Below are 23,436 nucleotides of genomic sequence, written 5' to 3' on the forward strand. Positions count from 1 at the left end.
TTGCCTAGTGTTCAGTGTTTTCCAACATACACAATATCTAGTAGATAACTGTCGTAAGCTACATAGTAAGTCAAATGATAGTAATGAATTTAATTGTACTAAGAAAAAAGTAGTTTGCCAATTAAAAATAGAAAGATTGTATTGCCTGCCATGCCCGCCCCACCGCTCATCTCCCACTTCCCAGTGAGGAAGAAAGCAGGGTCAAAGCAGATACCTGTCAAGTCAATCTGAGGGCAAATGTAGATTCTACCTCATACAAGCTAAAAGACAAATACTTTAACACGTAGAATATCTCTTTTATCTTTAGACCATATAATTTCAGATGCTTTAATGAGTTATTATTTTTATCAGTATTTCTGAGATTTGAGTTATGGTACTCTCACAAGTTCTAGGGAACCCCTGAATACCTGGTTTTAAAAAGAACGGAAGGAAGGAAGCAAGCACAGCGTCGGAGTGACTCGGTAGACAGCATTTGCTTCGTCTCTCCTGCAGATCCCTGAGGGCTTCACATCGTCTGCTCTGCCTTTGCACTTATTTACACCTTTTTTGATGCTGTGAAATAAAATTTTTGGACAGTGTTTAGAGCTGAAGATTAGTTAGCTGCTAATTTGTGAAGCGTGCCTTCTTAAATATGAAAATATTAGACTGGGTATTTCCTGAAAACCAGTTGTACTGTATTAAAATTTAGAGACCGTTGTTATTGAAGCCATAATTGTGATGGGTGATACACATGAGAGATCACCCTGTGGCTGGCCTGTCAGACTTTCATGAGCCTTCAGAAATTAAGGAGAATGAGTGAGTTTGTTTTCTTGTAAGCTGTCACATTCCTCTCTTCAAAGTGTCAGCCTGAGTTGTACACAGATAAATGTTAGAAACATAAGCTTTCTCTAGCTGATTTTTTTGCTCTTACATAATTTAGTGATATAATTTTTCTTTTTCCTCTAATGCTTAATTTTTCTGTAATCTGAAACATGCCTAAAGAATAAGTTGATGTGAAAGATCTTAGTAATTTTGACTTACTTTTAATTTTTGAAATAAGAACTTGCCTCCTTAAGGGACTTGTGATATACTAGTGAAATTTCCAGTAAGCTTAAGATATATTATATAAAACTGAGCCCCTATACAGTTCAGTCACCATTTAGAGCCTCCTGTAATAATTTTGCTAAGCAGTAAAGACTCTGGAAGGCAATGGAAAGGAGGATGAACTTTGTGTAATAAGCTAAGTGAGATAGATGGCTGGTAAAGTATTTTTATTAACACTGTTACACATGAACGTCACTGTTCTAGACATGGGGAACCAGCTATTAATCTTGTTTTGAAGGAACTTCTAGTAAGTGATAGAAAGCATGTCCATAAATAACAGCAGAAAGCAGAAAATTTTAAGGATCTTATTTTTTTTTTAAATTGCAAGAGAACTAGAAAGGAAAAAATGGATGGACTTTGAAACAATTATTATTTGAATAAAATAGCAAGAAAATTACATATGTTTCGGAATTAAGGAAAGACATCACAGTCATGAAACAAATGGGGTCTGTGGGTGGATAAGGCAGTGTTGTAGAAGGCTGATTAGTAGAGCTGCCAAGTATGTAAAGTAGACTGGAGGGTGTGTGTGTGGCTGTATGGATATCAGTTTTTATGATACGCTAAATAAGACCAGATAAGCATCTAACTCAAGATAGGATAAATATCTTAATATTTAGGAAGACATCTAAAGCTTAATTATCTAATATCAATATTTAATATGTAGATACACAAATATCTTAATTAATGGAGTTTGTACTGTATTGAAAAGGCATTGGAAGGTTTTTTTTAAAAAAATATTTTATTAATTTATTCATATTACATCTCAATTGTTATCCCATCCCTTGTATCCTCCCAGTCCTCCCTCCCTCCCATTCTCCCCCTATTCCCTCCCCTATGACTGTGACTGAGGGGGACCTCCTCCCCCTGTATATGCTCATAGGTTATCAAGTCTCTTCTTGGTAACCTGCTATCCTTCCTCTGAGTGCCACCAGGCCTCCCCATCCAGGGGACATGGCCAAATATAGGGCACCAGAGTTCCTGTGAAAGTCAGTCCCCACTCTCCACTCAACTGTGGCATTGGAAGCTTTCAAGCAGAGCAGGAGCCCTTAGGATGTACTTGGGCAGAAACCAAAGGGGACTGAGCAGTGGAACACAGTTAGATCATGTCGAATTCCTGATGGGAGAGGATGAGGGCCTGAGGCAGTGTTGCTTAGTGGTTAAAAGAGGGTAATGAATTCAGGTGGAGGACTCGGAGATTGACTGAAGCTGTGAATTACTAGCCCTTTACCTAATTTGCATTTGTGTATGGTGTTCTAGTCTCCATCAAACACTGTTATATTAGAACCTTCAGAACCTTCAGCAGAGTCGGAGCATTGCCCTTGTTACAGATAAGGAAAGGAAGCGTTGGAGCACATATGCACATCTGGCTCTATAACTGGTTTCCCATTTCTTGCCCAGCATACCCTTCTCTAAAATGCCCTTCCTTGTTACCTGGGAGAAAACCCTGGCGTCCAGTCTTAGCCTGCCACTCAGTGCTTGAGTTTAAGACAACTGCTTTCCCTCTGAGTTTTAGTTCCTCTGAGTATCTTGTATATTCTTATCTTGGAGGCTCTTTCAGGGCAAACTGTGCTTTCATTACCACCAACTGGATATGGGCTTCTGTTTGGTTTGAGGTTTCTATGCCTGTGCACCTGTATGTGCACGTGTGCACATGGGGCCAGAGGTCAAACGTAGGTGCCATTCCTCAGGAGCAATCCGCTTTAGTTGCTTTCTTTTGTTGTTTTGTTCTGTTTTGTTGAGATAGGGTCTCTCACAGGGTCCTGGGACTTACTAGCTAGGCTTGTCTGGTTGGCTAGCAAACTCCAGGGGGTCACTTGGCGCCTGTCTCTTTTGTCTCTCCTGTACTACTTTTGCTGCCTTTTTTAGAAAATTAATTTATTACTTTTATTTCATGTGCATTGGTGTTTTGCCTGCATGTATGTTTATGTGAAGGTGTGAGATCCTGTGAAACTGGAGTCACAGGCAGTTATGAGCTGCTATGTGGGTGCTGGGAATTGATCTCAGGTCCTCTGGAAGCGAAGCCAGCATTCTTGACTACTGAGCCATCTCCCCAGCCCTTGCTGCCCCTTTTAAAAACAGCATAGTTGCTGGGGATCCACCTCAATTCCTCAGGAGTACAGTGTGTACTTTACTCACTGGGCTATAGTAACTCCCAAGCTCCACTGACATTGTTTTACTCTGTGTATTGGTACTGGAGGACACATGAGTGGCCTTGTATATGCCAAGCAAGGACTCAACCACTGAGCTACAACCCCAGGTTTTTCATTGCCAGACAATTCTTCCTCATCAAATGATGAACATTATTATATACTGTGCTTGGTAGTGGGGATATGAATATTTACAACACAGCCCTTATATGTTTAGTGTTTTGTAATGTGGGGCAAGAGGAGAAAAACTAATAAAATATTTATAAACTACAATAACTGTTCTTATTGGTATGCATGTTCAGCTATACAGTGATGGAGGAAGGACCCATTAAACAAGTGGGAGAAAATGTCACAGAGAGATAGAACCCATTCCTAGAGTTTAATTAGTGGCATTATATGTAAAATGTTAAACAAAGCAGGGAGTAACATAATGCATCATCATAATCCTGCCTGTTATTTGTTGAAAATCTTGTAATTCTTCAAGAACTAAATTTATAGATGAACAGACAGAAATGTAATGGTGTAACTTTAAAATGCATTTTAAAGTAGATTCTTGGATGTACAAACAAATAGATAAGTGACAGAAGCAAATATAATACAAGATTGCTATAGAAACTAAACAGTATGTATTTGAGTATTCAATGTATAGTTACAGATGTAGGAAAACAGTTTACTTTGTAGCTATGAAGCAATAAAGGATGTATACCTTTTAATTTTAGTTTTTATTTTTCTTGGACTTAAAAGAGGTTTATTGTAAGGATGTAGCCACCTAACTGTTCTTAACTAGACAAAATTTAACTCTGTAGCCCAGACTGGCCTAACACTTGTAATGATCCTCCCGCCTCAACCTCTAGAGTGCTAGGGTTGCAGGCAGCCCACTACTCTATCTAGCCTTTTTAGTGTATTGACTTTCTCTTCTGTAGGGGCTTAGGACTTGACTTTTGTTCAGATTCCCCCATCACCACTAGTAGAAGCCTTATTGTGTCCTCATTGTCCTGCCATAGCTGTCAAATTCATTTTAGCTTCATCATTATAGTGGGTGTTAATAAATATTGCTTACATTTTTTTTTTTTTTTTTGCAACTTGTTTCCGCCAGAATTACTTAATAATCATCTTGTGTTCACTTGTTGTAGAGTTAAAAAAACAGATGAACATGGACCATACATGCCATCTTGGTGTATTTCGGGTGGATACAGGAAATGTGGTTTTATCTTCCCAAATGTACCTAACATGGGAGAATTCTAAGATCATAAGGAACCTCATTGTTTCTTGGTTAGTGGGTTAGTTTGGACACAGACAATATGCTTTGGAGTAATTATGGCCCTATTATGTTAATGACTGTTGAAATTAAATGGGTCCTTTAGGGTTTCTGAAAGAGCTCTTGGTGCTCAGTTTTCAGCTGAAATAACAAGGTTGAGTGTGCTATTTTCTATTTACGAGTATTACATTTAAATATTACATTTATTTATTCATTTGTATGTGTGTGTATGTATGTATATTTTATATGTATGTGCATATGGAGGTCAGAGGATGTCTTGTGGAGGTGGGTTCTCTCCTACCAATATAGAGCCTGGGAATTGAACGTAGGTCATTAAGCTTGATAGCAGGTGCCTTTCTTTACTGAACAACTTGCTGATTTTATAAATATTACATTTATTGGTGAATGTTGTTGTTATGAGAGACTTGATTTGGGTATACTTTGGTTTTGGAAGACATTTAGGTAAATGATATGAATTTGTTAATTTATTGATGGACCTGTTTGTATTTTTCTTTTTTCTTTTTTCTTTTTTTTTTAAGTTATTTGAGACAGGGTTTCTCTGTGTAGCCTTAGCAGTCCTAGACATGCTTTGTAGACCAGTCTGGCCTTGAACTCACAGCAGTCTGCCTGCCTCTGCCTCCTAAGTGCCCAGCTCTGTTGGTATATTTCTGCATGTGTTTTTTTTTGGTGAGGACACTGTACCTTACAGTGGGAGTTTAAGATTAACATAAATCTATATTCATTGATTACTGTTCACTACTATTAATACATGCAATATATTTCACTGGTTTTCAGGTACTTGAAGAAGCAGAGGCTCAGCATTTGTATCAATCCATTTTACCTGACATGGTGAAAATTGCGCTCTGTCTGCCAAATATTTGTACTCAGGTTAGTAAATGTAACATCTCAGTGCTTTCCTTGAGCTCAAATGGCTGAGGTGGGAAAGGATTCTGCGAAAGGACACGCAGCTTTGCTGTCATGGAAAGGTTAGAGGCTAGAGAGGACACTGCCTAAGAGCATTAAAGATGCAGCATTCGATTTAGAGCTTCCTTTTCCATTGTTGCAGTTTGTTTACTCAGACTCCTTTTCCTCCATTTATTTGTTTAAACAATGTCTTTTTAAAAAATCATCATTTTAAACAAACTACTGGTTTGGCATGTTTTTTTCAAGATGATTTAATACTACCTTCATCTCCCTCACTTTCCTCCATAGTGACATATGACTATAACAGTTGAACTCATGGCACTTTTTTTTTAACTTTTAAAACTATAAAAAAAATACTGTATTACATCATTTTATTTGTAATGCATTAATTACACATTGCTCCCTAACATATAACCTCAAAGTGTAGCGACTTAAAATAGCAGGCATGCACTATGCACTATCTTAGTCTCTGTTGGTCATGAAGTTGAGAACAACTTGTTGAGTAAGTTGTGGCTCATAGTCTCTCTTGTGCTTGCAGTGTGGTTGTCAGCAAGGACTGTGGCCATCTAAGGGCTTGGCTGGGGCTTCAGGACCCACTTAGTTGGATCCTTTACACCCTTATACCTCACTTGGGCCTTTCCATGTGCAGCTTAGCTGTCCTCAAGGCTTTGTAGCTGGCGTCCTCAGTGTACATGAGCGTGTAGGGAAACTGTTATACCTTTTAGGGCCAAATCCCATCCAGTGTCACTTCTGCTATTTTTCTGCTTAATGGCAGGTAGTCACTTAGTCTAGGTTACACCCAAGGGGAAAGAAATTAGACTCCTCCGGTTTTTTTTTTTTTTAATGTAATCTTTTTTTTTTTGAAAAGTTGATAGATGTTTTTGATCATAGTCACCCTTATTCCCCCAGCAGCCTCCTCTCTGATACCCTCTCTGCTGCCCTCCCAACATCATATAATTATTATTTTTTTAATAGTTCACTGAGTGTAATTAGTGCTGCCTGTGTGTGCATGGGTGTGGAGCATCCACTGGAGATCCCTTCTCCTCCTCCTCTTCTTCTTTTTTTAAAGATTTATTTACTTATTATGGATACAGTCTTCTGCTTACAAGTAGGCCTCCATGCCAGAAGAAGGCACCAGATCTCATTATGGATGATTATGACCTATCATGTGGTTGTTGGGAATTGAACGCAGAACCTTCGGAAGAGCAGACAATGCTCTTAACCTCTAAGCCATCTCTCCAGCCCTAAGCCCCCTCCTCCTCCTTCTCCTCCTCTTCTCCTCCTTCTCTTCCTCCTCTTCTCCTCCTTCTCTTCCTCCTCTTCCTCCTCTTTTTTTTTCTTTAAGGTTTATTTTTATGTATACAGTGCTCTGTCTGCATGTACACCTGCAGGCCAGAAGAAGGCATCAGATCACATTGTAGATGGTTGTGAGCCACCATGTGGTTGCTGGGAGTTGAACTTAGGACCTCTGGAAGAGCAGTCAGTGCTCTTAACCACTGAGCCATCTCTCCAGCCCGCGAGACCCCACTTCTTAAAGGAGAAGAAAATTTTAATCTCTAGAGAAGGTTGCGGTTTTGCTCTTCATAATTGTTTGTGTGTTTTCTCCACCACAGTGGTCTTGTATTTCTAGGGCTAGCTCTCTCATGCTTCAGTGCTAGCTAGGACTCTGCTAACACTTGCTCCACAGGGGCCTGTGGATATTATAGGCCAAAACATTTGGGGACATACGAGATGATATCAATCATTGTACTCCTAAAACTATAAGCACAGTCCTTGGGGATAGCCCCAAATATCCTAAACATGTCCAGTGTTTAGGCCATATTCTCTTCAGTCAAGAACCAACGAGTGAGGCTGGAGAGGTGGCTCAGAGGTTAAGGGCACACAGCCATCTATAATGTGATCTGATGCCCTCTTCTGGCATGTAGGCAGAGCACTGTGTACATAATAATAAATAAAAAATCTTAAAAAAACAAAAAACAAAACCCAATGACTGTCCTTCATTATGCCATGCTTATTAGCATTTCACTGTGATGTTTGTAAGGCTCCCTAACTGTAGTATCACCTCAGCAACATAGTGTGTCTGAGATTACGTTTACTGTTGTTAGAGAAGTGTATTTTAAAACAGTTCTTGTTATTTGTCTTGAAAGCTGCTTGCTAATGTTCCTTCTCCGTTCTTTTCCTTTACTCTCCTTGTCTCGTGAAGCTCTTCCTATTTCCCAACTGTCTCTTGCCACTTCTGCTGCAAAGCCTTCCTTGCTTTTCCCAGTAAAATGGAATCATCTTGTAGCATTCAACTCATATCTCCCTCATTGCTTTGACTCACGACTTGGCCTCTTTTCTCCCACTAGGTTATATTCTCCTGGAAGGGAGATCCTCTTTGTGTCTCTGGGTTTTAAGTGAAGCTTATTTAGTTAAATGTTCTTTTAATCCAATGTTTGGCTCATAAAGACCATGCCTACTCTTTAGACACAGATGGTGCACTTTTTTGCACTTAGGAGAGGTTTCCATATCTTATTTCATGAAAAATTTACGCTTTAATTTAAATTAATAAGCTATAATAAGTTGCTAAGTAGAGTCACATCAAATTATGTCTGTTTAGGTGTTTACCCTGTCTTAGAATACCTTGTTCTTTCATTACTACACTGATGGGGAGAAAGTCTTAATTCTGTGCTCTGTTCTTTACGGAAAAGTCATTCTCTATTATGAAAAATTAACATTTCAGCTTGAGGTAGAAATATGTTTTTGACAAGTTAAATTGCATATGCTTGTATTTAATGATTTGCCACATTAACATATGCAGGCCAAATCTATAAAATAATTCTTAGGCCCTTAAAAGAAAATCAAATAAATTAAAATTTGAAGCTTTTGAAATATCTTGGTTTATAGTTTTTCTAGCTAGGGACTTGCCAGTAAGATTCTGCTCTCTTGTTTCAGTAAGTGTGAGCTTTTATGCATTCTTCTCACCAAAAGAACAAAAGTCATTTCTTTAAAAAAATATTCTATTTGACATAGCATATGAAATATTTGTGTATCAAATCAATTAAACCAAAAATATTTACTAATTTTTGAAATCATTTTTATGGCTAATTTGGTAAATATTTTGGAGAGAAAACAGATCAGTGTGAGCTTTCTGATTCCTCTGCCTTGGAAGAATTTCTTTATCTTTCCCTTGTTTGCTTACCTTTGAATTTTTTTTTTTAGGAGAAATACATTGTAAATTTAACTTTTCCTTCTTGCCATCAACTGTTATTCTTGAGCAGCATGTGTTTTCTGCTATCTTAACTGTATTTTGGGTGGTGCCTGAGGTGTGATCATGATGGCTCACTTGAGGCAGCTGGCTTGAGATTTGTGTGGACACCAGTACTCTTGGTTCTGTGAGTACTGCTGAGAGGGAGAAGGAAAAGGGGACTATTCTAAATTTAACAACTCATGGAAAACTGGTAGATAATGGCCTTTTATTCTACCAGCATGTCTTTAAAACCACAGTTTAAGCATTTAAATTAGAACAAAACACAGTGAGCACAATGCTCAGGTCGTATGCATTGTACTTACAAGTCATGATGTTTGAGCTGCCACAAGAAGACATTTTAGATTCAAAAGACTGAAGGAAAATGTCCTGCATCTTCTTTGGTGTTCTATTACATAGAAAATGCCTTTATTTTATAAGTTACATATAGTTCTGTGTGGCAGATTTCACATGTTCTGTTAAGTGCTTTAGTAAAATTAGATTTAGTTCTCATAAAGAAGTTAATAATAGGCAGTTTGATTTAGAGTAGGAGGGACATGACTTATTTATTCAATCATATTAATTATTTTATCTAGGACTAAAAAAAGTACTTTATCCCTTATTTTTAATGTAAGAATGTAACATATACAATAATAGTTAAACTCAGTGTTGGATTTTTATTCTATCTTGTTTTCGTTTTCATTACAAGAGTAATGTGTTAATGTGTATTTGCCAAGGCGGTCTCAGTTTTCACTGGTAACTGATGCTTTATGTTCTCTTCTGTGTTGTTATTGATTAGAAATCTGTAACTTGTCAATTGAGTACTTTTTTCAATCATCTGATAATCAGCCCTTGACTTTAACAGATTTGCTGATTTAGGGACTCAAGAGTAGCTTGAAATTATTCCTGCCTTAATTTTGAAAATGCAATTTGATACCTCTGTCTTCAAAATTGCTAAACTAATTATTGCTTTTCTCATCTGTATTTTCGTCTTCTTCCATCAGCCAATACCACTTCTGAAACAGAAGATGAATCATTCTATCACAGTGTCGCAGGAACAGATTGCCAGTCTCTTAGCTAATGCTTTCTTCTGCACATTTCCCCGACGGAATGCCAAGATGAAATCGGAGTATTCTAGTTACCCAGACATTAACTTTAATCGGTATGTTTTCAGAGAGAATTTCGTGAAGGGTGGATGAAATGAATGTTTTTGAGTGATTTATCATTGGGTGATGTCTTTCTTCAGATGATGTTTTGACCAGTTTTTAGGCATCATAATTCAAGTTCACAGAGGCCAAGAGCATGATTGGAATCCTGGAACCAATAAATCACAACCAGGCTTCGTCTTGGTTACTCCAGAGCCTGTGCTCTCTTTGTGCTCTTACACTGCCCTCTTCTGAATGCTTGAATTCCATCCTTTGCTTGGTTTGATTATTTTTAGGGACATTTATTGTGTATTATAATCCTATGCTCAAACAGTTTTTAAAATGGGAACAAAAGCTCTCATTTCTGTAAAGATCTTACATAAAAATATAAAGTCACTGGGCACTTTTAAAGTCATTGGTAGCACATGCCTTTAGTCCCAGCACTTTGGAGGCATCAAAGACAGGTGGATCTCTTGTCAGTTCAAGGCCAACCTGATATACATAGCCAAGTTTCAGGCTAGCCAGGGCAACACAGTTAAACAATTTCAAAGAAAAAAACAGGAAGTGATTTAGTATTTTTTAATAGATACTATTGATTCATCAGTATAATTTGTAAGGAAGACAAGGGAGTATTCAAATTATTTGTCAGATTAATACATTGTGAAACCACCAATAATATTTTAGACTTTAGCTACTTTCCAAATCTTATCTAACATCTGCCCAGAAGAAAGCATTATAGGCACTTTAGCAGATAACGCCCATGCTTTCCCTTTTATTCCCACTCCTAATTAATGCTCTTGCTTCGTTTTCTTGCTTTATCTGAGCATGTCTTTACGGACTTTGAATAGAATATTAAATTTTTCCTAGTGAAGGGCCAGCCTTCAGAAAACCCTTACATGCTTCTCTTTCACACTTGGTTGAGTGTGATGCTCGGCTGTACCATCTTCAGTCACCTGTGGTTTGGTTCTGAGGGTGTGCTACTACAAGCAGTGTACAGTTAGGATGGCCGTAGTGAGCACAAAAACCATAGCTCACACAGTCTATCTTCAGAGTAGATTGCTACAGTGGACCACTTAATTTACCTTTTTGTAGTAATGTAGTTTCTATTTTGGGGGGTGGGTTTGGAGACAGGGTTTCTCTGTGTAGCCTTGGCTGTCTGGACTTTCTTTGTAGACCTAAACAACTAATCTTGATTGTAAAACTAAACTATCTGGTCTTCAACCTCATCAGAGACTTGAGAAGGAATAAAATTAATTACCTGAATGTATAGGAGGTACAGGTTAGCAACTTCCCAAATGAGAAGATGACAGAGCAGTCACCCAAAACTCTATATAACGTTGAAGCATCATCTTCAGCCTTCTGGCCCAATATATCTGACAGACATACTTGTGAGACAGGAACTATTAAGGACTTGATTACCCTGTTTTGGCAGAGTTTGACTATTGACTCTGCCTGCATCCAAGCTTGCCCTTTTTTTAAGGCAGAATTCTGTCTGTGGTAGAAATGAGGATATTTTGCTCGGTGGCTTGTTTGCCACATTTGAAGCCATCTCCATAAGGAGTGTCTATTGTAATTTTTCTATTTTATTTTCTATGTTTCTTAACTGAAATTCATTGTAAGGAAGATCTATTCCTTAACTCCTATTTTTAAAAAATAGTATAACAGACTAATCATTTTGTTATTTGTATTTTTTGGATCATTAGGGTTATTAAAAATATGGGCTTTTGTACACTTTTGAGAAGGTTCCATCTTTTTATTTTTTCCCATTTTCTTCCACTTAGAATCATAAAATATTCTAGGCTTATATTATCCTTTCCCCAGGCCTGGAACCAACTATTATCTAAGGGTCCTTGATTCCTTTTATTCAGAGACTAGGCTCTGGGTGGTGGATGTGCTCATTGCATGCAGGCAGCGTTTCTGATAGCTCTGTCTGACAGTGGAGAAGTATAGTCATCATTCTCTCTAGTGCCATCATGTTAATTCCAAAGACCTTGTAATAAATCTTTTACAATTATAAAATGCTTCTCTCTCTCGAGATGAGAAGAATTCTAGAGTTCAGCTGATTAGTAGCTAATAAAATTGTTTAATTTAAAAACTTAAATTAAGACATTTCAGAAAAAAAAAAAAGACATTTCAGTACATTTATAGGATATTTAGTTAGTTTGTTTGTTTAGCTTTTTTGAGACAAGATTTCTCTGTATGGTCCTGGCTGTCCTGGACCTCAATCTATAGACCAGGCTGGCCTTGAACTCAGAGATCCATCTGCCTCTGCCTCCTGAGTGCTGGGATTAAAGGCATGTATCACCACCATCCAAGTCCATTAATGGCAGATACTAAATTATTTAAATACAAGAGTACTCCCCATCACTCAGCAATGGGCAAGAGACACCTTGTTGTTGTTGGTGTTTTATATCAGCAGTTGACTGTCCTTTGTTCATCTAGCTTGATGCCTCGCTTAGTGGCCAGAGCTGTCTTATGCCTAGGACTCAAAAATCCAATCCAAGCAAATCCACGCAGCAGAGCACAACAGGATAGGGTAAGGGAAAGACAGGGCCAGCCCTGAGTGTAAGAGCTGGCCCTGCTACTTGTCTGCTCTGAGGTGGCATGGGTGGGTTGGAGATGTGATGGTGATGCCTTCCCCCCTTACCCCTCACTACCTGTGGCAGTCAGAAGAGCTGACCCTGCCCCTTAACCAGCTGCACCTCACCTAGGCAGCACAGTTGTGGTGGCTCTGGCCAATGGGGAGTTGGTGAGCCAGCCCCAAGGGCAAGAATGTGGGAGAGTTGGTTCCAACACACATCTGGTATGAGGTGTCTAGGCTGGGGGATGGGGAATGATGCCCTCCACCCCTTCACCCCTTGCCACCTGAGGCAGTCAAAGAGCTGACCCTGGGGTCATGAGAACAAGTGTCCTGGCCCTGCACCTGGGCTGGGCATCAGAGTAAGGCTGGCCCTGATAGAGGGAGTGCAGCTGAGCCAGCCCTGAGAGTGAGAGCATGGGAGGGCTGGCCCCACCATTCATCTGGCTAATGGCAGCATTGGGTAGCCTAGCCAGAGCAATGCTCTGCCCTGGTGGTGCTGATAAGGGACAGCTAGCATGGCCTGAGTTGGCCCACCCCAAAGCCTATATCATCTACAAACAACTGGGACATGTGAAGGGGCCAGTTATGCTGTCCCAAAGCTGTAGGATCTCCATGACACAGGGCAACAACAGCATAACCAGGAGGAGGACCCAATATTGATGGTGTCACAGAAGTCAGAGATTTCAAGCCAGACCAACGACTCATTACAGTGAACATGTGCAAGTGAAGATGTGTGGACAGAGGGGTATACTGTGGGACACACTGTGACATACTACCTCCACGATGAGATGTTTTGTATGCTTTGTTTTCGTTGTTGTTTGTGTGTGGTGTTTTATTCTGGGAGGGAGGCTTTAAGGGTAAAAGGTGAATATGAGGGGACAGGAGATGAGTGGGACTGGCATGCATGATGTGAAACTCACAAAGAATCAATAAAAAGAATATATTCAGGCTACCTTAATTCTCAAGTTATATTAAGGGCTCTCAAACATTAAAACATGAATGAAAGTTTCTCTTGTACAATCACTCTGTACTAGCAACGCTAAAGAGGAGCATTAGCAATCAAAAACAATGTTATCAGTGTAAGAGAATTTTCTTAAAATCCCATTGTTGGCAGACATTAGGGTATCCATGCTGTATCCGCATGCTCTTTGGCTGTATAAATGTCTTGTCATGAGGAGTGATTCCAAGTTATAACAGTAGCTGAGCTTATGAGGGTGCTATGTGTAGCCAAGTAGACAGTGGCTGGTGTGAGCAGCCACTGTGTTCCTCACTGTGTGTTAAGTGCACCCAGGTTACAGAGACGGGACCGGCTGGATTCTTTGTTCTTATTCTTAGTAGGAATTGTCTTGCTTTTAAAGCTTGTAACTTACTGGACTTCCCTTCTCTCCATGTGGCTTTTATTCCTTTTTCAAGATTCAGTTCACAGATCCAAGTTTTCAGCTATCTCTGATCCTGCCCAGGTTAGGATTCTTCACAGTGTATACCTGCCTTCTCTTGGGAAGCGGTGTGTCTTATAATGACCATAACTAACAACAAAAATGACGGCCGCTCAGAACCACTCACGTGTCTGTTATGGCTCACTGTCCTCTCTGTGGGAGTTTCTAGGCAGGAGAGTTTGTATATGGATGAGGTTTTGGAGAGGGCGTGGCTTACCTAGAGAAATGAGACTTGAACACTGTCTTCTGCTCAAGCTTGGTGCTTTTCCTGTCTGACTACCTTGCAAAAGCAGAGTGTTCTGAGAATGCTCAAGAAATGGAAGACAAAACAAAGTTCTCTTGATAAGCCATTTGTTAAACCAAATATGTAGTATTTTCCCTCCTTCCCTCCCTCTTTCCCTTCTTAGTTTGTATTTACATTATAACTTCTGGCAAGTCAGAAGAGTTTGTGTGTTATTCAGTCTCAAGTGAGATATGGCTACTACTTGATTGAATAAGAAAAATGGTAAAAGTATGTGGTGGGTGGCTGACGTCACTAAATTGAATCAGCCTCCCTTCTTTTATTTATTGCTGTGCTCTTCCAGGCCTGCTTAGTTATGTTAAATACCTCTGACCTTTTCCCCTGCTTGCCTTTCTCAGCCTGAACATTTATATAAAGGCTTCCAATGTGATTAGCATTGATGCTTCTGAAATCACATGGAAACTAGATGGTCAGAGATAAATTGTGGGTCTCAGCAGTGGGCAGCCCAGGAGGCTTTTACATCTGCCACTTCCCTGAATTGAGAATGCTGCTGGGGCCATATGGCAGAGTGCCTCACAAAGGAGCTAGGAACAACTTTCTGGCTAGATCCCATACTATCATTTGCTTCTGTTTTAAGCTGGAGGTTATAGTGCTTTGGACTTGATTTACTATATACCAGTGGGATTGATTCTTAATTTAAGGGTGTGTGCACAAAATTTAATTCCAGTAATGTTTTTCAGTGTTTCCATTCATGCATGGCAAGGTTATTTTATTTAACCATGTTTCTCTAAAAGTATGGAAGGAAAAACACATTAATAACTATCTGACCCTTTACTGACTTTTCCCCTTGACAATACAAAATGCTTTGTTTAGAACAAAGTTTGTTGCCTGACTAGGTTTTTTCCTGTTGGCTTTTTAAAAAATAGTCTGTAATTATCATGCAGTAAAATATATAAATGTCTTCCCAACATGGGCAAGGATTATTATGGCCTGGCTTATGTACAAATTTGTATACATATTGCTGAATGAATATGGGAAGTTTAAAATTGGATGACATTTGGTAACTGTTAGTCACCACATCTTTCTCTCTCCTTGAACGTCTGTCTGTCTGTTCTGTGTCTTTCTCATATCCTCTTAGGTCCCAGGCCCATGTCTGTCAGCCTCACTCTTCCGTCTCTGCGCCATTCTCAGCCCCTTTGCCTTTTTTCTTTCTTGCCCCCAAGGTTCTGTCCTCAGATTGAATATCATTTTCATGGTAACATTTTCATGTCCATTTCCTATGAATTCTGCTGTTTTTCAATGATACAAAAAATAGAATAATTCTTTTATTTGGGTGGTTATGCATAATGAAACCAAACTGGAGATTTGTCACAAAGATTTTAAACCTATTTCTCCTGATTGACTGCACTTTTACACACACACACACACACACACACACACACACACACACACACGGGTGGGGGAGGGTGGAGGGAGGGAGAGAGAGATCCTTCTTGGCTCTGTGAGAAAAAGAGAAGTGCAGGACATTACGGTGCACACTTTTAATTTTTAATCTCAGCATTCTGAGGCAGAGGCAGGTGGACCTCTGATTTTGAGGCCAGCCTGGTCTACATAGCAAGTCCAGGACAGCCAGGGCTATATATGAAGGAGGAGGACCATGACGGCAGTGAGAAAAAGCTGGTGGGATGGCTCAGCAAGAAGGGTGTTTGTCACACAATCTTGATGTCTGAATTAGATCTCCTCATCCGATAGTGGAAGGGAAGAACTGGCTTCCAAAAGTAAAAGTTGTCCTCTGACCTCTCCACACGCACCATGACATTTGTGCAGTTGTACACATGTGTGCACACATAAAAATAATTTTTTAAAAAGTAAACTAACATTTACATAAAGAAAATAATCTGAGAATGCTTATTTGATTACATAGTAATTTGAATTGGGCTTGGAAAAGTGAATAAAAGCAACCCATTCAGGTACTGCTTGATTTATACCGCTAGCATTTAGACTTTGGGAATATCTTGCTTTAGTGGTTGACTGGTGGCTGGTTCTTTTGAGACAGTGTCGTGTAGCTCAAGCTAGCCTTGAGCTCACTGGCTGAGGTTGAACGCGAGAGCTTCATGCAATCTACCTTTAAGACTTAAGTTTGTAAAATAAAATATTACATTCATTTCTGTAATAATAGTAGCCATATAATGTTCTAGAAAAAAGTCCATATTCCTAGGATAATAAGTCTGTGATCCCATGGAGCTCCTAAGGTTAATAATTTGCGATTATGGTTATGAAATATGAGAACTTTTATGTGATTTTACAAGTAACTAGCCATATATGGGACATTTTTCTTTTTGGGGGAAGTTAGTCATTAAGGGCAATAGTCATTTTCTCCTCTTTCTGTAATAGTCATATTAAAGAATGTCTCCCCTTAGTTGAATTGTATAGTACATCTATTCGTCCATTAAAAAAAGATATTCATACTCCTTTCTTCTATTACACACTAATTTTAGAAAGGGATTTTGTATAGAGGCCAAGGTGTTCATTTAGTAGATCATATTTATTTATGTAGGATGTTTAACTAAACTGCCATGTGACGTCACTGTCGTGTTTATTTAAACAGACTGTATTCTAGTTGGCATACTACAGACGAGATCAAGGTAAAACCTTCACTTTTACATCTCTTCTAGCTGCCAGCTAGATGTAAGCATGTTTGTATTAAGTATTTTAGAATAACAAATCTGAAATGAGTAAGTTATCATATAGGTACTATTAAACTTTTTTAAAGCAGAGCATATGTTAGGTTAAAATGCTGTACAGCATTGGCAATCCTTTTATTCAGCACATTGATTCTCCAGAAGGTGACTCTGAATTCAGGTCCTTCTATACAGAATCCTTTGCTGTATTTCCTTTCCTGTTTTTTTGGTTGTTGTTGTTGGATTTTCTGTGAATTGCCTTGCTCCTTTCTATATTCTTACATAAGATTGTTCTTCTAATCATGAAAAATGGTGCCCATTTTACCACTTACTAAAGATGACTTTTACTTGAAGGCTTTCTAGATTTAATGGCAGAATATATGACTAGGGGCAGAGACTTTTCATTATTTACAGCCACTGAATCTTCACATGCTTTTTAAATGCCTTTGGAAAGCTAGGTCTTATGTCTAAAAGTGTGCTTTTGTGTGAAGTCTTATAATGAACTACTTAGTCAGGTCATATGCTTCTAAAGCCCTCTGTTTCTTTCCTCCGGATAAATTGAATTACATGTTAACAATAACAATGCCGTGCCATTACAAAGGAAACAGAATTAAACAGTACAAATCGGGGTTGCTGGGTCTTGGGCAGCACAGAGAAGGCTTGGGTTTTGCTACCAAGCAAAGGATCTGCATTACCTCAGAATGCTATAATAAAGTATCGCAAGCTCTTGGCTCAAACAACAGAGTTTATTTTTTGACACTTTCGGGGCTAGACGTCCCAGATCAAGATGCTGCTGATTGAGTCTGAGGTGGGGGGTCTTCATGTCTTGTAGACCGTGCCTTCTCCCTCTCTCACCCGCTGTCTCTCCTTGAGGATTTGGACTCTTGGCATATCTCCTCAGCCTTTCCACTGCCTCACAGGTGTTATCGCCAACTAGAACCTTGTTGGGGGTTTTGTATTCAACATGGGAGTATTAGGAAGACAGACACATCCAGTCCAGAACAGAATCTGCTTAATTACCTGAGATTGCCCATTCAGTTCCCAGTCTTGTCCTAGCTGTGTCTTGACTCTCATAGTTCCCCCACTTAATTGCAAATACTGAGGATGAGGATTTTTCTGAGATGCCATTTGTTTAGTTATATAACTACTTAATAATATTGTATACTGTAAATTGTACTTGCCATGAAGATAATCGCTGCCTGGCCCTAATTGACACTGAGGTTAAGACAGTGCCTTGTTCCTGGAGGAATAGGTGCTGGCTCAGCTGCTGTGAAGGAGCTTGTATGCAGCCAGGTTGAATTCTTTCTAGGTGCCTTTCAAATCCGCATCCTTTTTCTGGCTCTCCTAAGCTCCAGGACTGCCTTCTAGAGGAATTTGTTTTCAGTTTTTGATTGAAAATAGAGATTTGGAGCCAGGCATAGTGGCGCATGCCTGTGATCCCAGCACTCAGGAGGCAGAGGCAGGAGGATCTTTTGAGTTTGAGGCCAGCCTGGTCTACAAAGTGAGTTCAGGACAGCCAAGGCTACACAGAGAACCCTTGTCTTGAAAAAGCAAACAAACAACAACAACCACCACCACAATAAAAAAACCAAAGAAGCAAACAAATAAACAAAAAATTGAAAATAGAGATTTGGTGTTTAGGAGTCACAAAGGTGTTTTAACCCTTTTACTTGTGGCCTCTTTCAGGTTGTTTGAAGGACGCTCATCACGGAAACCAGAGAAACTGAAAACACTCTTCTGCTACTTTCGAAGAGTCACAGAGAAAAGTAAATTTCTTTTATTCATTACTATACTTTTTCTTGCTCATGGTGAGAAGTCAAATCAAACAACCTGAGAAATATTTTGTATTTTGAAGTACAGTGGCTTGCTGAAGCATATTTAGACATTGATGATTTAAAGCAATGTCCTTGATTTTATACTGTTTATGTATAGACATAATTGTATACTGTAATATCTGAAATTAGACCTGGGTACTTTGAGATACATACCCAAGGGTTGTAGGGACTCGAAATGACTTTCAAAGGAAGTCTTTCAGATGTTTTTTATCTAAAGAAGTGTTAGCCAGCTTAATCTTCATGGATCAGGTCCTTCATTTTTCCTCTCTTTCCGGCCCTGCTGTCCTAGTTTGACTTCTAGAACTATGATAAATACCATTACAAGAAGCAGCCTGGGGAGGAGGGTTACTTTAGCTTACATTGCAGGTCACAGGTCATCACTAAGGGAACTCAGGCAGGAACTGAAACAGGAGCCACGTGGATCGCTGTTTACTGGCTCAGCTTCGTATATAGGCCAGGCCCTCCCAGTCAGTCATCACAGACATGGCCACAGACCAGTTTGATCCGGACAATGACCCAACTGAGATTCCTTCTCCAGGATGTCCCCTAAGCCCTTCCTGGCATGTTTATGAGACCGAGTTACACTTAGTGTACACATGTCTGTCTTCTTCTTGGCACCTTACTGTTTGACTTTCCCAGTAGCAGGTTCTCATCTGTGAGATAGAATTATAATTACGTCATAGGGTAATTGCAGATATTAAGCAAGAAGATACATGCTTACTATGTTAACTATTACCAGTAGGTAGACTTTCTTACAAGGTACAAGAAAACCAGATTTGTTGAGTAAGTCAGGTCTGTTCTGGTCAGGTGAAGTGAGCTTTCTTCCTTTCTAGCCCTCCAGCTTGTAGGACTGTCTTAAGTCACATCTTGAAATCATTCTAAGGTCATTTCCCCCCTTTAAATATGGTGTTGGTAAATATTGGTTAGATTTTTAGAAAGAAGTCTGGTGGAGAAGATTTTGATATTTAAGGAGAAACCATATGCTTTGTTAATAGTATTTATAGCTTACTTAGTTTTGCACTCTGTACTGAAAGATATCTTAAGAAAGGATGCAGAATTGTTCAGGCTTATAAAAAACACAATTAAGCCAGGCATGGTGGCACACACCTATAATCACAGCACTCTGGGAGGCAGAGGCAGGTGGATCTCTGTGAGCTTGAGGCCAGCCTGGTCTACAAAGTGAGTCCAGGACAGCAAAGGCTACACAGAGAAACCCTGTCTCCAAAACAAAGAAAAAACAAACAAACAAACAAAAACACCAAACAAATAAATTAGAATTTGTGATGATTTGTTAAAAATGTGACCTTTGAGCTGGGGTTTTGTAAAGTGCTGGTAAAGGATCTTAGCTTGGTTCCCTAGTGCCTATGTGGGAAAAAAAAGCCAGAGTATTGGTGGGCACTTGTAATCGTGCTTTGGAATGACAGAGACAGGGTAGTCCCTATGTTCTCTGGCCGGCCAGTCTAGCCTACTAGTCCATTGAGAGACCCTGTCTGAAACAAATATAACGAGTGAATGAATTGCCTGAGGAATACCCTAAAGTTCTTTGGCTTACACGCACGCACGCACATACGTACATACACACATGTGTACATACACAGACTCAGAAGTCTCTCTGTGTATTTCAGGCTGGCCTTGAATTCAGAGGCCTCCTATCACCACCTTTAAGTGCAAGATTTACAATTATGTAATTCAAAGCAGTGTCATGCTACTAGTTATTTTTACTAACATGTTTTAGATATAAATAAGTAATTGAAAGCTGCCTTTCCTATTTTGAGGATCTAACCATATATTACTTTTCTAAAAGCTAATTTACTTTACCAAGTTTTAAGACTTCATTTAATTTTAGGAAAAATCTAAAAGTTTTTGTTTGTTTAACTAGAAATATATAAACTCTCATAAGCCTTGGAATTTGGATTGAAGAAATAAATTATATATAAATAATTATAAATTTATATCAATAAATTTGCTTCCTTTCTGCCCCTTCCCCTCTGTGCATAGTAATTTACTTCTTTGCAGAAATACAGTTGCATTACTCTAGGTCTTGATGTGACTCCAGTGGCTGTAGGGGAATGAAAGGCTTGTAGTAGAGTCTGGAGTCTACTGCACAGAGACTTCTGAAGTCGGTTTAAAGTACCGTGATGCATTAAGCTCCAACACCATCGATGGAGGAAGTCTCATCACATTGTATATCTCTAAGAAGGAGAAGACACTCAGAAATGGGGGACTGTCATAGGTGAGCTGACACACAGAGCTGGCACATCTGTGCTCTTAGTCAAGGATGAATGAGAAACCAGCCTGGCTGTGCAGAAAGGACACAGTAGAGACTTACACATCTCAACCGTGGCTCTGGATGGAGGAGGGGAGAATCTCTGAGAATTTGAACCATAAATTACAAGTGCCATGTGGGCTGGAAAGGCCTGCAACAGGATTTAATCCAGTTAAAGTGGAATATAAAAGCACATGCCAATCTTTTGGGGGGAAATTTTACTTTATTCCAGACCCAGGCCTCGGCAGTTCCACTGTAAAATAGTATGCTACTTTCAGAAACTTAATATATGAAAGAAAAAACAACACATAGTTTTAGAATGGATAAGACATGATTCTTGCAGGACCTACTTCACAGTTTTGTTAAACATGATGCACTTAATATTCGTGATGAAGACTTCAGGACTATACGATGTAATAGTCTTCTGAATTAAATTATTTTATATAGTTTAGAAATAAAGATTCTTAACTAGGCATGGTGGCACATGCCTTTAGTCCCAGCACTCGGGAGGTAGAGGCAGGCAGATCTCTGTGAGTTTGTGGCTAGCCAGGTTTACTGAGTGAGTCCAGGACAGGCAACACTATTGCACAGAGAAACCCTGTCTCAAAAAAAAAGAAGAAGAAGAAGAAGACTCTTATTGGTTAAGTAGTCTCTCCTTCCCTTGCTTTTCCTGCAGTGTTTATTTATCAGCTTCTCTTAGTCTCTCTTACGTGTGAACTGTGTTTGATGATCTCATTTCTCTGCTAAGTAGTTGAATGATAAGTTAGACGCTGGTTTCATATGTACGTACATTCCTTTTCCAGTGTGTGCATTACTTGGTTTCTTCTGAGTTTTAAGTATGCTATGCATGTATCTTACATAATCTAAAGGCTATTTTAAGATCTGTGTTAACAAAAAATCCTGGTTCTAATATCACTGCCCCCTGTAATATTCCTGTTGTTCTGCAAGTACAAAACAATACAGAATTGTCCACAGGAATGAAAGAGATTCCACAGGAACGAAATTACTGCTGAGCTTTCACTGGACTCAACACCAAAACCGCTAATAGCTTCTGACATCTCTTTCTTACGCTTAAGAGCCTTTTTCCCCAGAAGAAAGCAAACCTGGCATCAGCCTTTCAGTTTGTTCTTCTTGGGTCTGAGGCAGACAAATTACTTCTGGCCAGTTGACTTATTTTTTGCTTATGACTAGAAAACAAAACAAAACTAGTAAATCTAGCCAATTTTTTTTCTCCAAAATTATTGACTATATTATTAATATGTAATTTTGATTCTTTTTTAAGTCTATTGTTTTCTTAAAAACAGATTATCTTTTCCCTAAATTCTTAGAACACAGTAGTTCCTCCTTCTGGTAAAGTACCTATCTGTCTGAGCAGTGCTATTGCCTAGCATCTAAGCCAGTAATGTGGTCTAAAGGACATGACCAGGAATTAGTTTCTGAATCTTAAATGTTTTTCATCGTTATTTTGATGCACAGTGGACCCTGTGTATCCAAGGACTCAGCATCTGCAGCTTCAGTAGGTCACAGCATGAGGATCATCTGAAAACGAGTACGCACTCTGGATCCTCCTGCTTCCACCCTCTACACCAGTGCTGTGGTCATGACACACGCCGCTGCGCCTGCTTCTACTTAGTTTATAGGGGTTGCTAAGCATACTCTTTTGCTGAGTATATGTAAATTAAAATTTAATACTTTGTGTGTATGTATGTGTTTTTTCTTTTGTTACTTCTGTAGAACCCACTGGACTGGTGACATTTACACGACAGAGTCTTGAGGATTTTCCAGAATGGGAAAGGTAATAATAAAAATAATCATCAACCTTAGAATTATAAGATCTATTTGATCTATGTGGGCAATTGAGAGATTTTTATGGATTCCTCACAGCAGTTTATTTCATATGTTTTATCTCGAAATTCTGAGCAGAATAACAGGCAGTCTCAATTAAGACACTTCTAATCTAGAGCAAACCTCCAGTGGCTAAAGAAAATGCGCCAGCTTTTTAAAGACAGAGAAAGATATGATAAAATGTACATTTTAGGCATGTATTTCATGTTAAGGAATGTCTCTTTGTCTAGTGGTCGGTACACACCTGTAATCCCAGCACCCAGGAAGCAAAGGCTGATCTCTGTGTGTTAGAGGCCAACCTGGTCTACAAAGCAGATCCAGGACAGCCAGGGCTACACAGAGAAACCCTGTCTTGAAAAAACCAAAACAAAAGGCAAGGAGAAATGCCTGTCATTTTTAATTATTTTCATAGTTTGTAGTTTTGTTCAGAATTAGTGATGAGGGAGAATATCTCTTATGGTAGTTAATTTGAAAGGACCTGTCTGTTTAGGTAATACTTTGGTCACCAGAGATGTTTATTAGTGAGGTGAAAACTTCAGAAGGCTGAATGCATGATAGAAATGATTTTTTTAATTAAAAAAATTATTTATTTATTATGTATACAGTGTTCTACCTGCATGTACACCTGCACGCCAGGAGCGGGCACCAGATCTCATTATAGATGGTTGTGAACCACCATGTTGTTGCTGGGAATTGAACTCAGGATCTTTGGATGAGCAGACAAGTGCTCTTAACTGCTGAGCCATCTCTCCAGCCCCCCACTCTTCT

General features: G+C 39.2%; 1 protein-coding gene across 3 annotated transcripts in view; it reads left to right on the forward strand.

Moving 5' to 3' along the window:
• Parg (poly(ADP-ribose) glycohydrolase) overlaps positions 1–23,436 on the forward strand; it is a 104,152-nt gene that overhangs the window by 37,498 nt on the left and 43,218 nt on the right. For all 3 annotated transcript variants that reach the window (XM_051141768.1, XM_051141761.1, XM_051141766.1), the window contains exons 8-11: positions 5,284–5,376; positions 9,643–9,800; positions 18,409–18,488; positions 22,558–22,618. In XM_051141768.1, coding sequence (XP_050997725.1) covers positions 5,284–5,376; positions 9,643–9,800; positions 18,409–18,488; positions 22,558–22,618 — 392 coding nt within the window. The remainder of the gene's footprint in view (positions 1–5,283; positions 5,377–9,642; positions 9,801–18,408; positions 18,489–22,557; positions 22,619–23,436) is intronic.

Source organism: Acomys russatus, chromosome 3 (assembly GCF_903995435.1).
Source record: "Acomys russatus chromosome 3, mAcoRus1.1, whole genome shotgun sequence".
Lineage (NCBI taxonomy): Eukaryota > Metazoa > Chordata > Mammalia > Rodentia > Muridae > Acomys > Acomys russatus.